At 52.8% G+C, this 13,439-nt stretch overlaps 1 protein-coding gene across 1 annotated transcript in view; it reads left to right on the forward strand.

Annotated features, from left to right (window-relative positions):
* Window positions 1-3,459: 3,459 nt before the first annotated feature.
* The window catches only part of RASSF5 (Ras association domain family member 5), a 103,136-nt gene continuing 93,156 nt past the window's right edge, over window positions 3,460-13,439 (forward strand). The window contains exon 1 of the mRNA XM_049857736.1: window positions 3,460-3,965. Within this exon, the coding sequence (XP_049713693.1) occupies window positions 3,512-3,965 (454 nt within the window). The 5' untranslated portion in view covers window positions 3,460-3,511. The remainder of the gene's footprint in view (window positions 3,966-13,439) is intronic.

A 13,439-nucleotide genomic window follows, 5' to 3' on the forward strand; every position in this document is an offset into this window, starting at 1 on the left:
AAGCAGCTCACTCGCTCTGCTGGGAGTGAGTCACAGACAGCAAAAAGTCAATGGCTCAGAGCCAAGGGGATCTGCCAACACGGAGGAAAAACTCCCAGTGGAGGTGTCTCAGCCGACGCTGAGGTCTTAGCCTTGTGGCTTGGATGGCAAAGACCAGGCATCAGACGCTACCCCAGGCAATGGCCTGACTCTACAATGACAGTAGGTTTTATTTAGTTCTTCTCCCCTGGTAAGGAACAAGGAGTCGCTACTGTGTGTGTATGTATGCCTCTCTGTGGGTGTGGGTGTGGGTGTGGGTGTGGGTGTGAAGGAGGGGAAGCTGCTTCAGGGAAGAAGGGGGCTGGGCCTGGGAGAGATGGTTTATCAGAGGAGCCAAGTCCCAGTTGAGAAGCCTCCTGTTGAGGTTGTGGGAAAGCTACTACCTCCCCCAACCTCCATTTCTTGGCTCCAGGAGATGAACTTTAAGATAAACTTGATACACTTTTTGGGTTGGCTACATGAAGTTATGTTATCTCCCTTTTCATCTCTGTTCCCATCCTAGAAGCCCTGGTCCTACAAGTCTCCTCCCCCATTCAGTGCTGGGAGCAGCTGCCACCACGCGGCAAATCAAGGCTGCAGGAGGAAACAAACGCCAGGCTTTCTCTGTACAGCAAGGAACTGGGAAGGGTTTGATGCCTGAGTCTTCCAGACAGTCCTGAGCTTCCCTGGGCAAAAGGAGACCTTTATCCCCATGAGCCATGCTCCCTCGGAATCCCTTGGGCTGGGCTGCCCGAATCATCTTGTGGGGGGAGGAGGGGTGGAGATGGTGATTGTTGGCTACTATTTCACAAATGTCATCTCGAAACTGGTCTCCAGTAAGGTACTGGATCCCTGCTGCTTCTTGCCACTCCAAGCTGCCCCCCCCCTCCCCCAGCTGGGTCCACACTCTGACTCACCTAGCCCACTGCCCTCCTGGGAAGGACTGAGTCTCAAGCCTGTGGAGATGAATGAATAACAGCAGGCGGATGCAGGCAGATATTTACCCTCATATGCAATACAGGTTTCTGCAAAAACCCCCAGAGAACTGCCTGCAGAAAAAGCGGGCAAAGTGGGAATAAGAGATGACAGAGGCAAATTGCATTTTTCCTTTTACATGCTGGGCAGAAAAAAAAAAAAAAAAACAGAAAGCACTCAGGAATTGCTTCCCCACCCCCACCCTGACTTGGGTTTTCTCAGATGCGTCCCACTGAACTTCACCTGTCCTGTGAGGAAGGGAACACAGAAGCCCATTTTCTTATCACCTTAGATTTAGAGCAGTGGTTCTCAAAGTGGGCTCTTTGGACCAGCAGCCTCCGCACCACCTAGGAACTTATTAAAACGCAAATCTCAAGCCCCAGCCCCGGATCTACTGATTCAGGAAGTCTGGAGGCAGAGCCCCAGTACTCAGTGATTTTATAAGCCCTCCAGGGGTGCAGGCCAAAGGTGGAAAACCACTGAGGTAGAGAAGCAAGGTGCTGAGAGGGGAGAGGAAAGGTGGAGGAGGGTTGGGGGAGGTGGAGGGCTCAGGTGCAGCTTCTTGGTCTCAGCTGCTCTCTGCTTTGTAGCTCTGTGGGCTCGGCCGAGTGGTCACTCTTCCCATCTACTCGGAAACCACTTGGTGAGGTGAGAATTCTGTGCCTCCTGGTGAGACCCAGCAATGTGGTCTCTGCTACAAATGCATAGGCAGAGGGGTCTAGCATCATGACCAAGAGGAGGTAAAAGCAGGGACCAAAGCATGCTGGAATTCCCTGGGAATTCCCAAGGACTCTAGAATGTTTAGGGATTACCTAAAAATTACCTCCAAGAGAAAAACAAAAAGCAAAAGTGAAGATTCCCCTACCAGACACTAGAGGGAGACCCGCCTCTGGCCTGGGAAGAGGAGGGAGAGTCTTAGGTCTAGAACTTAGACTAGTATTCCTGAAGTTGGTTGCTGACCACCTCCACTGAGCCATGTGTTAAGAGGAAAAATGTGATCATTGAGTTAGTGTTGGGACTAGAGAGGAGGCAAAAGCATGTACTTGTCTTCCCACCCCTGGCCCAATGTACAGTTAAGTGAACCGAGGCTAGAGAAGGTCCAGGGTCTGACAGGGGCTCTATAACAGGATAAAAAAAAAGTTCAATTCAAAGATCTGGGAGTTCTGCCTCCGCCTGTTTTCACCCATGAGATGGAGTTACTGCTATCCTTTCCACACTCTCTCCATAGGGCAAAGGTGCTGGTCAGGACCTGCTACACAATTTGCAAGGCCCAGTGCAGAAAGAAAAGGCGGGCCCTTGGTTCAAACAGGAGCCCAGGTAGCGCAGTGGTTAAGTGCCCTGCTTGGCTGCTAACTGAAACGCCGGCGGTTCTAACCCACAAGGCGTTAAGATTACAGCTTTGGAAACACTATGGAGCGGTTCTACTCTGTCCTATGGGGTCACTATGAGTCGAACTAAACTCGATGGCAATGGGTTTGATTTTTGTTTTCGTTCGTCTTGGTTTTTGGTTCAAACATTACGACAGGGAGACCCGAGCATTAAACCAGGCGGGGATCCATGAAGCCTGCCCTGGTGCTGGTAGAAAGGGGAACTTTCCTTGGGTCCCGCGGGCAGATGAACTGTAGAAATCAGGTTCAAAGTAGGGCTCTTTATTTGGGGGGGGGGGGAAGGGGCCTGACAGTAATCACTCTGACAGCTACGGGGAGAGGACGGTTTGACTTGGGAAGAAAAACTTTCCTAACTCGCGGTCTGCATAATTCCAGCTTTACGGGAAAACGGAATATCCAACAAGGTAGGGCTGCTGAGCGAGGGGAAATGCAGTAAGAGTGAAAATCACACGCGACAGCCTTCCAGACGCGGAGGCGGCCGCTCTTCTCCTGGACGCATCAGAAGCGCCCCCGGTGCGCGCGTTCCCCCGCATCACCACGGGACTCAGCGCTGCTGCGGGACCGCGAGCCTGGGCTCTCCCGACCCACCCTTGCCCCCCGCCGAGGTCGGCTCTGCTTGGGAGGGGGCGGTGGCGAGGGGGACAGCGGATCAGCCACCAAACACATCCCTCCAGTGGGCACGATATTGCGGAAGGTGGCGAGCTGACATCTAGACTGTCGTCACCTCCCTCAGACCCCATCCTCAGCTTGCTCCTAGCGTCCTCACCTGAGGGTATTGGGGCGGTGGGGGGGGGGACTAGTGTTGGGGAAGCGACGGACGAGGGATCCTACAGAAATGCCTCTTCTGAGTTGTACCGTAGTGAGCCTTTCCCATACTAAGCCCCTCTGCTGCCCCAGTGTAAATCCACTCTCGCTCAGGCGCCCCCTCCCCACAACCCTACCCTTCGGTCGTTCGGTTCCCCTGGGCGGTCCTTCCTGCCTCTCCGAAATCTCCCCGCCCTCTCCGCGCCCCGCCCCACGGGCTGCGGTCCCTTTAATAGAGCGCTCGTCTGGGGCCGCCCCTTCACTCGGGGTTGGCTCGGGAGTAGCGCCGCCGCCTGAGCCGCCGCGGCCGCCGCCTCTAGCCACGCATGGCCATGGCGTCCCCTGCCATCGGGCAGCGTCGGTACCCTTTACTCTTGGACCCCGAACCTCCACGCTATCTGCAGAGGCTGGGCAGCCTGGAGCCGCCGCCGCCCCCTGGCCGGTCCTCGCTCCGCTGTGTCCCCGCGCCCCTCTCCACTGCGCCCGGGGCGCACGACGGGCGCGGCACCCGGAGGGCTGCCCGGGGGAACCTGGAGCCCCAAGTCGGGACCTCCCGACCCCCTCGCCCTCTCCGGCCTGGTCGGCAGCAGAGACTGCGGCGGCGGCCTGGGGCGCCCAGACCCCGCGACGTGCGGAGCATCTTCGAGCAGCCGCAGGATCCCCGCGTCCCGGCGGAGAGAGGCGAGGGGCACTGCTTCGCCGAATTAGAGCTGCGGGGCGGGCCCGGCTGGTGTGACCTGTGCGGACAAGAGGTGCTGCGGCAGGCGCTGCGCTGCGCTAGTGAGTGTGAGGGCAGGGCGGGGAGGGGCGCGGGACTGCCAGGGGGCTGGGGCAGGGAGACAGGCGGCCTTGCCCTGACTGACTCCAGAGACCACCGCGGCTTTAACTAAGGGATGTAACCCCTGGAGGCCCTCTTTTCCTCAGTCCCCTGCTGAGTATCTTTTAGCGACTGCCCACTGCCAGGGATGGTCTACGGTGTTTTACAAATACCCCTCCCCTGACAGGTACACGCCCCCGCCGCCCCCCTCCCCCCGCCTCCGCAGGTTGAAAGTTGATGGCTGCAAGGTCTTTCCGTGGTCTCCCGTGCACGCCTCTTATTTTTGCGGCACTTCTCACTCTGTGACCCTTCCGGTGGGCTTGTGAGACTGGTATTGAGGACACCATTTGACCCTTGCTTATTAAAAAAAAAAAAAATTTTTTTTTTTTTTATTAAGGTTAACGGAAAAATGGCTTGTTTGTCCCCCAGCGGTGCAGGCCCAGACCCCTCCTCTAGAGGGACCTGAGGGCCAGGAAGGAGACCTGGATGGCCTGCCTTGCTGAGGCTTTGTATGGAAATTGGCCGGGAGGTTGGAGAGAGCCTGAGGTCACCCTGAACCTATGCCCCCTCCTGCCTTCCACCTCTGGCCCCTCAAACCTTTGGACTCTGCTCTCCTGTTTAGTGTGCCCTGTCTCCTCCTCTCCCTCCCGCTAGGTTCATTTAGTCATCGTGCCCAAAATTACCCAACTCCCTGCCGGGTCCCTTCTTCCCCAGCTCTCAGTCCCCTCCAGCCTCCTTCTGAGCCAGGCTCTTCTCAAAGCCTGACTGTAAACACTGGACACCCAGCGTTTAGATTTTTGGAGCAAACTTGCAGTCTTACTGGGGCTTGATTATTTTCCCCTGCCCACAGGCGGAATCAATTCCGTGGCACAAGATGACAACAACATAGGTGCCTTTAAGGGGTATCACCCTCCCCCACCCCACTTGCTGTTGCCATGTGTAGCAGAGGATGTCCACAGCCATGTCTTTATCTGTTTAAACAGGTATTTTAATATCTAAAGCACAGACTACAACCTCTAATAAGCATCTCTTGAAATGGGTTGTAGTTTGCATCTTTCTGCAGAGGCCCTCTCCCCATGGTAGCCGCCCCATGTCTCCCATCCACCTGCAGCTCTGGGCAGCAGCAGCTACTTCCACCACAGGAAGACCCTCTCTGTCCTCTCTCTGGGCTAAGGCCACGGCAGCCGGCTGCGGGCAAGGAAAGCCTACCCTCAAAGCCAGGGTCAAGTGGGAGGCGAAGGGTTGGAGGTGAAAGTGGGTGCTGCTCCCTCCACCACCAGAACCCGCAGCAGATCGGGTGCTAATTAAGAAGAGCAAACATTGTAGAGGCAAGTGTTGAGAGTGGGAGGGCTGCTGTCACTGGGTCAACACCCCTGACTGTGAGTAGAATCGAATGCAACTTGTCGGTGGATGTGTTGGTGGGTTTCACCCTGTTGAGGGTCCCGGGGTCGTTTACTGTTCCCACCAACCTCTACAAAGGGCCAGGGGCAGTATCTTTCCTGACCCCAAACCCCAACCTCACTTCCTGTTAGCATTGTTTGAGTAGTTCATTCTTTCCACTGGCAGTCAGACACAGGTCCACAGGTAATACTTCTGACTTGGTGTGACTTGACGGAGTCCCTTCACTTGCCTGGGCTTCCACGGTCCCCAGCGTAGTTAATTTAATGCCCTGTTCCTCTGTCTCAGGATGTTTGAACACCAGAGCCGTAGAGCTGGCATCAAGGGGCTACAGAGAGGAGTCTCTTTGCCATTATTAATATTTAACTAATTGTGGAGTTCTGGCTGCGCGGGACCAGTTGAGAAATGTGTGTGTACTTGAGGGCTCACAGGACGAACTCACCAAGCACCCTTCTCTAAGTTAAAGGTCTCGTTTCATGGTGGGCTTGGTTGGTTTTGTTTTTGTTTGGAAAAGCAAGGGTCATAATAATGACTTTTAAAAGGTGGTGATTAAGATCATGGACCAGAACCAGATGACCTGAGTTCAAGCCCTGACTCTGCCGGTTAGTATCTGTGTGACCCTGGGCATCTCTGTGTCTCCGTTTCTTTACTTAAAAAATGAAGATCATGGTATTATCTACCTCTTCAGGTTAATGTGAGGACTAAATAAGATAATATATGTGAAGCCCTTAGAACGATGCTGGGAAATGCTATATAAATATTTAATCCTGTTATTGTATGAATCCCCTCCTGTCCGACAGTTGTGCAGCAGTTTGCCTTGTCTGGGTGCGTGACACCTCCTAATGTCACCTTTCCCAGCAGTCAGGACAGTTTCCAAACTCTGCCTGGTTCCTGGGCTGCGGGGTGGGGGGGCAGGGGGTGCCATGAGCCCCCGAGGAATGAGGTATTAAGTGTCATGTAGAAATGTCCCTCAGAGGAGGCCACTGTGCTGAGGAGCAGCCTCACAGGGTGCCACTGGCTGAGCCCCTTCTGTGCCTTCTATGACTTAGGGGTCACCAAGCCCTCAGCTCATTGTGTCTGTATCATCTGTGCCGGGCAAAGAACGGAGTCTCATGAAACAGTGGCCAAGAAAAGTGTTGGCGTGTTTATAGTGTTAAATCTCTTGGCTCTTGGAGGCAAACAGAGGGCCAGTGGGTATGTGAATGACATCTGTCTGGCAGAAGGCTGACACGGGGTGGAAGCCACGTTGGCAAAATGGACTTTTAATTAGGAAAGCTTTGGGAAAACTGTCCTCCCACTCTCTGTCTTTTTATTGCAAGTTCATCTATTAGAAGCTTATCCCTACTTCAGAACCTTTGGCTGAGAGCTGATTAAGACTGGGCTTGCCGACAGGAGAATTCAGTTAATGCTAATTTCCAGGATTAAAGAAATCATGTTTGCCTGAGAGGTGGAGGAAGAAGTCCAGGGGAGATTGGTGGAGAGAGGGAGGCTGTGTGAGTGTGTGCATGTGTTTTGGGGTGCTGGTGATGAGAATCATGGCCAGCATCGCAGGAGGGAATGGTAAACAGCAAATAGCCTGAGAAACTCACCGGCTGCGCTTGGGCACAGGGATGTCCCTTGCAGCTCAGGGACCTTTTCTTCTGTAGAAGGCACACAGAGCTGACCTTTTACCTTTCACCCATTTTGGTGGATTTTTAAGCCAACCATCCTGGACCATAATGCCACCCTTGCTCATTGTCTTGTTGTTAGTTGCTGTCAGGTAGCTCTGACTCATGGTGACCTTATGCACAACGGAACGAGCTGTGGGCCGGTCCCGTGCTGTCTTTGCGATTGTTGGTATGCTTGAGTCCATTGCGTATTTTGAGTGCCTTCCAACCTAAGGGGCTCGTCTTCCAGCGCTACATCGGATGATATTCTGTTGCAATCCATAGGGCTTTCACTGGCTGATTTTTGGAAGTAGATTGTCAGGCCTTTCTTCCCAGTCTGTCTTAATCTGGAAGCTCCACTGAAACTTGTCCACCATGGATGACCCTGCTAGTACAGTAAAACCTGTGAAACCCAGAACCTGTGTAAGGCAGAAACCTGTCAGAGAAGGGAAACTCAAATATTTTCCACTAAAATGAGCAATAGAAAAGCGGTAAGACTACACCCTGTCAAAAGCAGAAAACATGTGAGACCCAGAAAAACAGCGCAGTCCCGTCAAGTTCCAGCTCTCACACGTTTCACTATGTTTAAAATAAAGGTGGCATAGCTTCCAGCATCTTAGCAGCCTGTGTGCCACCCGGTACGACGACCTGGCAGACAGGTGGTGGTTCTATATGTCTGCTGTCCAGGGATGGTCTGTCAATGGGGAAACCTAAGTCCGACTTGATGTTCATGGAGGGAATGCTTACACATGCCTTGTACACTGCTAGTGAGCCCTCTGTCTGCTCCTGGAGTCGATGTCTGTCGGTAGGGGGTGTTGCTTGGAGCTGTGAAGTGTTAAGTGATTGGAATTATAGGCGCTGCTCCTCCCCTGTGATGGGCTTTAATTATGGTGTGAGTACTCAGGTTTGCCACGGAGCCTTGGGGAGAAGCACAGGGCCTGTCCTGGTGAGCATGGCTGTATCTCACAGGCCCCTTGTCCAGCCTCTTCAGTGGTGTCTTGTCACTACATTAATGATTGGGTTTAACCCCTCTCCGGGCCTGGGTAACAGCCACTTGATCCTGCAGACCTACCCATGTTGGGGGTCCTTTGCAGAAGAGGCTACTGGGAGAGTCACTCTTCCTGTAGCAGAGAAGTCACCTCTGGATCGTGCAAACGGTTCAGCTCTGGGCTCCTAACCCAAAGGTTGGTGGTTCAGGCCCACCCAGAGACACCTGAGAAGAAAGACCTGGCATATGCCTTTGAAAGGTCACAGCTGTGAAAACCGTGTGGCGCACAGTCTACTCCGCAACACATGGGCTTGCCGTGAGTTGGAGTCAACGCCACGGCAACTGGTTTTTGGCTGGGTTTGGTAACAGAGAAAGGTCTTCATTTCAGGCATCTTGCCAAGTGTCTTTGGGGGTCCTGAGGCTCTTGAGTTTTCCTTGGGCACTTGGCAGGTCTTTGTCCAGGACACCCAGCAGCACGGAATTGTGTGGCCTGAAGTGTTTTCATTGATTTAGCCCCATGTTTGGCTTGAAGGTTAGGAAAATTAAACACTGAAATGTGTTTTTGTTGTTAGAGATGGTGACTCTCCCTCCCCTGCCCCAGCCTTAAGTGGGATCTTCCTTTTGGGAAAAGTCTTATTGGAGCAATTATGTCTGGGGATAAGGAAAGAGCCTAGAATGCTTTGAAAGTCCCCAGATTGTCTCCCTCTTTCTTCTCCTTTTTGCTTCCTGTCTTCTCCAAAGATGAAAGTGAAAGGGTCAGACGTAAGCTTGATTCCCCCATGTATCAGAGCATGGAATTTTCCTATTGTGGAGTAAGGGGGCTCGAGTCCCAGGTACAGTCAAAAATGATTAATACCACTTGTCTGCCAGCCTAATTATACTTGGTAATGACTGTCTCTGTTCGCTTGCTGATCCTGCGGAGTTATTAGATGGAAGTCAAGTGACATCTCCCCTCAGCATTGCCGGTTTGGTCTGGGATCCTCTTGCTTCTCCCAGGTTTACTGGTTAATTGGCTTATGCTCAGCCTGGCAGGTAGGCTTGGAGTGACAGGGAAAAGACAGCCCCCTACCCCACCCCAAGGCCCCCTTCCTGGCTGGTGAAGTGGATTTATCTTGCCTCAGGGAACCAGGCGCCTGTCTGTGGGGTGTGTGTGCTGGTTAGGGGCCAGAGGGCCCAGGAGGACTGCTGAGGCTCCGCCAGGCCCAGGTCTGAGAGCGAGCACAGGAAGGATTCCTCTCGTGTCAGCAGTGCCTTTTCTCTGAAGAGCCCAGAGTGTTTTTATGCCCTTTGCCACATGCATCACAGAAATAGCTTCATGAGGTCAGAGCTCGGGGATGCTTCCGCAGAGGTGGCACGCTGAGAAGAGTCACCTTTCCACCTCTCAGGTAGGGTTCACTTCAACCGGCCTCCAAGGCCTCAGGGCCATGTCGGGCCCTCAAGCTGTCTCCTTCTTGGGGCCCCGCACCCAGCACGTGTGTCAAAAGCAGCCACCTGGGGTGAGGGGGCAGTGATAGGCCCAGCTCTTGCTCCCGGAGCGGTCTCCCATGGGGTTCTCTCTGGCTCCCCACATGCACCCACATCCCTCAGTTTCCGTATGGGTGGGAACTTCTTGCTACTCTAGCCCAGCCCAGGGTATTATTAAGGCTGATGAGGAAGGAACCTGTACACACATCTCTGGGCTTTCCTGTCTGCATTCCTGAAATGGCAAGCTTGAGTGTTCTTGGGTGGGTGAGGATTTGTGGGTATGTGAAGCAGGCAAACATATCTCCCCTGCCACCGGGCTATTCTGTCCCTGTGTTAGCAGCCCTGGGTCTTCTGGTCTCCCTGTCATTGCTGCTTGTGGTGGTGTGGCAGGGTGCCTTCTGCCTCTCTGCCCTCCTGCCCGGCTGCCCTCAGGGCCTGCTCTTGCTCCCCTGACCGGCCAGCTCAGAGTGCTGGCAGCAGCTGATGCAGAGAAGGCCAGCCCTGACTGGGGAGATGGTTTTGCATTTAGTCACTTTCTAGTTTTTTCCAAGAGGTTTGGCAAGTTTCTCTCTGTGTGTTCTCGGCTGGATCTCAGGGCTGAGAGGGAGTGGAGCCAGCTCTAGCTCGCGGGCTTTTGGGAAAGAGTGACGAGGTTGAGGGGGTGAGGTCAGGGGGGCAGAAGGCCTGGCTCCCTGGGGGCACGGGTTTAAGTGGAATACAATCAGTGCTAGGAGTAGTGACCCATAGGCCTGCCTCAAGGTCAGGACTATCTTGACACAGACCCATGGAGGTGACATTTGGGTGTCCTCTCAAGCAGCCTAGACTCTGCTGAGGAGACACGGGAGGAGCCCGCTGGGCCCTGAGATCTCTCTACTGTGTGGCCTCTGGCTGGAGTGGCCAAGTTCATGCAGGGCCTGTTCTAGCCTGTCTGTGGCTCCTGGAGTAGAGAAAATGCGGAGTGAACCCATAGGGAAATCTGTGGCGTCTGGATTTTTTTTTTTGGTTATTATTATTATTATTTGCCCTTTTTGGAAAGGAGGGAGGAAAAACATTGAGGGCCCCTTCTGGCACCTTAGGCATATACCCAGCCTCCTGGTGGAAAATGTCCTACTTGGCTAAAGATGGAGCTTGGGATTCTCTTAGAGCCTGGTGACCCCTGGGAGCTGTAGCAGGTTCCTGACTTTTTCAGGACTTCCCACCCACACCTACCGCTCTGGTCTCCTTCAAGGGCAGCAGAGGGAAGAGGGAGGCTGTGTGCGGGTTTGTTGGAAGGATGGTGTGGGAAGGCGCAGTGGCTCGTCCCTGTGTCGCTGGGTGGCAGGCAGGCGGCGGTGTGTGACACCTGTGACCACGCGGGGCTGGGCCGTGTATACTCTTCGGTGGAGGGCCTGCACGCCGCCCTCTGCTCTTTCTCCCTCTCTCTTGAGGCTTTGCGGGGGAGGCAGGTCTTAGCAGATGTCTGCAGTGGCTATTGGCTGATGCTGCTAGAAAATTAAAACTTGGCTTATATGGACCCACTGCCTATAGGAAATCAGACCACAGGTTTCATGACGTCAGACGGCAGGTTTAGGAGAGTCAGGCCTAAAAGAAGAGCAATGTTCTTTGCTTGTCTTTTTTTTTTTTTTTTTTTTTATCCTTTTATGTTTTGTTTCTACTGAATGTTGGGTCTGGGGAAGAATTATCACTGTGTCTGCTGAAGGTGCTTGTTGGTGTTCTGTGGACCTGCCAGGATGGGAATATTCACGCCAAGCACGAAGAGCTGAGAATGGCCAAGAAAGCATGGGGACAGAGAAAGTTTATCCCATCTGTCTGGAGAGAAAGCGTTTTTTGGGCCCTGGCTCTGTTGCTGCAGTACCTTGTGAGGCAGGTGAACCAGTTGCCGTCAAGTTGACTCCAACTCACAGTGCCCCCATGTGTGTCAGAATAAAACTGTACTCCATAGGGTTTTCAGTGGCTGATTTTTTGGAAGTAGATTGTCAGGCCTTTCTTCCGAGGTGCGTCTGGGTGGAGTTGAAACCTAAACCTGTGCACCACCGAGGGATTCCTCGTGAGGTAGGCAGGGCTGGTTTAACCATAACCATGGCGTGGATGAGGAGACACAGCATGCAGGGCGGTCAGATATCTTGTCTAAGGTGACCCAGCTCACTAGTAGCTAAGCCTGCACCAGCACCCAACACAGCGTTTTGCCTTACGAGCTAATGGCATTACACATGTGAGCAAGTTGAGTTTCCTTATTCATCTACCTCTCTTCTGCCAATGAACACTGAAATGTCCAAAAAAAGAGGTACAGAAGAAAAAGAGGAGAGTGAGCCAAGGGGTGGGTGAGCCATGTGCGTGCTAGAGAATCATCAGCCTGTGCCCGCATAGCTGACAGTTGGCTCTCCTTAAGCCTGTTCTCAGCTTTTGGTTTTTAAATAGACCTTCAGCATGAGTACACCATCAGATCTTTAAACAAAGGGTGAAGTTTTTCCTGAATTCCAAGATAAAAGGTACAGGTATCCCCCCCCCCCACCCCCCACCCAGCCATGTACAGGAGTGGGTTGTGGAAATGGAGGTAGAAGATCTTTTAAGTCTGACTCTTCCTGTTCCATGCCTCCTCCTGCCGTGACCCAGCTGTCAGGGTTCATGACACAGGACTAACCAGGATCAAAGGAAACTAACAGGCAGGGCCCCAGAGGGGACAGATAGGGTGAGGAAGAGGTGGATAGGTAGTGGAAGGTAAACTGAGACTTGCAGAATGGACTTTTGGCTCAAATTCCAGGCAGTGGTATGGTGTGCTGTGAGGAACAGCAGATATGTGGAGAGCCCCCCACACATCCCAGCTCTGACTCGGGGTGCTTCTCCATGCTGGTCTCTGATTCGGGAAGAGGTACCATCACCTGTTTTTCTTGCTGACTTGCAGGAGGTTGTTTTTTCCATGCAAGTTGAGTGGGAAGTTGGAGGTTTTGAGGTTTCTGTTGAAAGAGTTGTGTCTTTTTGCAACTGAGGAAAGAATTAAAAAAAAAAAAACCCTCAGAGATGCCTTACCATTCAACTAGAACAACAGATTCCAGCTGTAACGTGAGAGTTTCAAGAGAAAGCGTCTAGCATGCCTTACGTGAATGTCTCCTCTAATGTTGAGAGTTTAAAAACCAAAACCAACTGGGGGCGCCTTTATATAAATAGGGCATTTCAAGGTGAGAATATAGTAGAACCTCAACACTTAAAGCGGTGAAGCCTGTTTCTTGTAAATATATTGGGCCTTGGCTGATTGCTCCTTCATCATGGAAGACATGGGGTCAATGCTTGGATGTCAGAGGGCAGCAAGAGGGCATTACAAGCATTCCCCTGCCTCCAATTTTTGCTCCCCCATACCATCCCTACAGTACAAAATCTATCCAGTTGTCAAAGCGTCAGGAGTGAAGATTCTAGAGTCTCTCCAGTCTCTATAGTTCTTTCCTGCTGGCTTCTCATGTGACTTAACCTCTCAGAGAACAGCTCTGGGGTGAGGAGAAGGAAGAAGTGAGGTCAGCAAGTCCATGAGCCCAAATGGACCATAGGGGAAGGATTTTGCCCCATCACATGTGACTCATATTTAAAAATCTTCCAGCATGCTTGTGTTCTCCTCTCTAAAGGGGCAGCTCCCCTTGCCTGTGCTCAGCCAGGCAGGCGGGTGTTCTCAGATCCTCTTGGAGATATGTGTACAAGCATCAGAGTTGAGGTAGGGCAAGGAACCTTGGCTCCCAACCCTTGCTTGATGGTCCCAAGTGATATTTCAGGACCTGGGCTCACTCATGCCCCCCTTCTGAGGCAGTGGCTGCTGGGTAAGCTGTTGTTGTTAGCTGCTGTTGAGTTGATCCTTGACTCATGGCGACCCCATGTGTTACATAGTAGAACTGCTCCATAGGGTTTTTTTGGCTGTCGTCTTTACGGGGGCAGATCACCAGGCCTTTTCTTCCACA

This window comes from Elephas maximus, chromosome 18, assembly GCF_024166365.1.
Source record: "Elephas maximus indicus isolate mEleMax1 chromosome 18, mEleMax1 primary haplotype, whole genome shotgun sequence".
In the NCBI taxonomy this organism is placed as follows: domain Eukaryota; kingdom Metazoa; phylum Chordata; class Mammalia; order Proboscidea; family Elephantidae; genus Elephas; species Elephas maximus.